Source organism: Dendrobium catenatum, unplaced genomic scaffold (genome assembly GCF_001605985.2).
Source record: "Dendrobium catenatum unplaced genomic scaffold, ASM160598v2 fragScaff_scaffold_231, whole genome shotgun sequence".
NCBI lineage: Eukaryota > Viridiplantae > Streptophyta > Magnoliopsida > Asparagales > Orchidaceae > Dendrobium > Dendrobium catenatum.
In genome coordinates, this window is record NW_021318693.1 from 11,462,689 (window position 1) to 11,464,989 (window position 2,301).

Below are 2,301 nucleotides of genomic sequence, written 5' to 3' on the forward strand. Positions count from 1 at the left end.
TACTCTACTGAATCTCTTTACATATTCTTTCATATGAAATCCCCAATTCGAGGGGAGCTTATAAATAATTGGTCCGACTCCTATTTGTTCATATATGTGATCGTTGTACGCTATGCAGATATGTCGGGGGTCCAAGTGGGCAGCACCCCCTGACGGGATTCGACCTGACTGGTCAGGTCGTTGGGTCAAGAGCCAGCGCTCTTATGGGGTTTTCGGGGGCGCTGCCCCCAAAACAAATTTTGATTGTATGGATATTTTTTGTATTTTTTTACAAATTTTCTTTGTATTTGATTCATCGTTCCCTAACAATAACACATCTACATAAAGTGTTTAATTATATTAGAGGCAATTGTCTAAAGACTAAACTTTTTTGCGTTGCGGTGTGTGGGGGGGAGGCAATTGCCTAAAATTCTTGTAATAAAGATTATAAAATAAATGGAGATGAACAAATTACCTAAAGATATATATAATAAAGAACTTTTTTAGGGGGGTAAATCCGCTCCTAAGAATGCATATATACCATGTTAATAAACTCTTCTCAGATTAATAAAACATAAACTTTATTTATAATTAAGATCATCACACATCACAACATGATCACAAAGATAGATAGAAGCATCCTAACACATAACTGAGACCACTCTCTCTAATGAGAAGAGTGCCGGATATGCTCACACAAATATCATAGACAACATAACCATACATATTCTTATTGCAGGAAAGATCCACAAACAAGTTGAAGATCTTTCTTTATTTTTATATTGTATGATTTTATGCTTCTGTAGCACAGACCTCAGAGATGAAAAACCCTTTAGTAGGTTTGACAGAAGGGTTACCGAGGATCCCGAATTTAACATAGTCAGATGCCCCTCCAACGTTGATGAGTTCATCGCCGATTGGAATAGTTTGAATCACATCGGATGGCTTAATGGAGACAGGAATGGGTGCGGGAGGTAAGTGAGTTTCCTTTGTCTTTACACGGAGATAAACCTCTACAGGATTATCACCAGTGTTCTTTACACGGATGGCAAATTTGTAGTATTTTTCGGGAGTTAGGCCCAGTTCCTCCACAGTGGCACTTCTGCCGGCAAAGAAGGTGTCATCATCTCCCACAAATTCCTTTGTGCTGAAAAAAAAAATATATATATATATATATATCAAATAAAATAAACTGATAAAAGGTTTAAAATATGATATATAAAGGTCTATTTAGGGAGAGATCGGAAAATGGTTCGATTTTGTCTCTATAAACAGTAAAAGCACAGTGTAGAAGCGTAGTTTAGTGTTTACAGAGACAAGCTGGACGATTCTCTTTGTCTGGTCTCCGCACGTAATAATTTATCATTTTAGGACAGTTTTAGAGCTTCTTTGTTTTTACTTTTCAACCAGTAATAATAATGTTATTTGATAAATATATTCTTGTTATTTTTTAAAATTTTTTTAATGAAAAGTTACTTCCAGCAACTATAATAATGAAGTTATTTTTTTCATAACATTTTTAAAAATAAATTTTATAAAATATTATAGTTGATCCAAATAAATCTTAAACATGTACTAGATACTGAACCCATCAGGTGTTGTCTTCCAATCTTTTTCCCACACAAAGGTGAAGGAATTTGCTGGAATTTGAACAACCGCACCCATAAAAAATACAAGCACTGAACTCCCTGCGGACAAGTTAGAAACTAATCATTAATTTAGAGCAAGCGTAAGTGTTGAGAGGATTGATGAAATAAATTTATACCTTGATAATTCTATGGCTTCTTCTGGTTGAATTCTTCTAACGTAGGGTGCTATTTATACTACTACATACAACTCTTTTGGAGGGCAAAAAGGACTTTATGTGCTACAATTTATTATATTAAAAGACCACGGAGTGCTTATCATTGCTCAGTTGTTCATATAAAATATTAAAAATAAAGAGCTGGTCATATAGCGAGGGCGAGGGCGAGGGTGAATGTGTTGCACCTGAGTGTGGAACATGATTGCGGTATCGTGGTTGTGTGAATTGGGACCAGGTTGAGACCGCTGTGCGGGAGTGGAGGAGAGCTTGAGGGACTGCACTCGGGTCAATTCAGGTTAAATCGAATTAGCGGGTTGACTCTGATCCAATCCGATTTTTCAAACGGGTCAAAAATTAGAACACGAACCCAACCCGTTTGTTAAACAGATCGACCTAAACTTGAATTTTCTAGAACGGGTGGTCGAGTCAATAATTGACACCCCTATTTAAAATATAAAATCATATTTAATAAATTAACACTACTCTTATGTTCTCAAATAGATTAATTTTTTAAAAAT

At 35.7% G+C, this 2,301-nt stretch overlaps 1 protein-coding gene across 1 annotated transcript; it reads right to left on the reverse strand.

The window, feature by feature from the left end:
* Positions 1-543: 543 nt before the first annotated feature.
* Positions 544-1,796, reverse strand: LOC110103720. Its single transcript, XM_020832529.2, has 3 exons — positions 1,745-1,796; positions 1,568-1,667; positions 544-1,126 (listed from the first exon to the last, which is right to left on the reverse strand). The coding sequence occupies exons 2-3, from the start codon at positions 1,642-1,644 to the stop codon at positions 772-774; spliced, it is 432 nt and encodes a 143-aa protein (XP_020688188.1). The 5' UTR covers positions 1,645-1,667; positions 1,745-1,796; the 3' UTR covers positions 544-771.
* Positions 1,797-2,301: the final 505 nt, after the last annotated feature.

Bases quoted from the DNA above. Each gene is read 5' to 3' on its own strand.
- LOC110103720 (XM_020832529.2), bottom strand. From the start codon at position 1,644: ATGGGTGCGGTTGTTCAAATTCCAGCAAATTCCTTCACCTTTGTGTGG. The intron at 1,127-1,567 runs GTTCAGTATCTA...TTTTTTTTTCAG, and splicing joins TGGAAGACAACACCTGATGG to CACAAAGGAATTTGTGGGAG.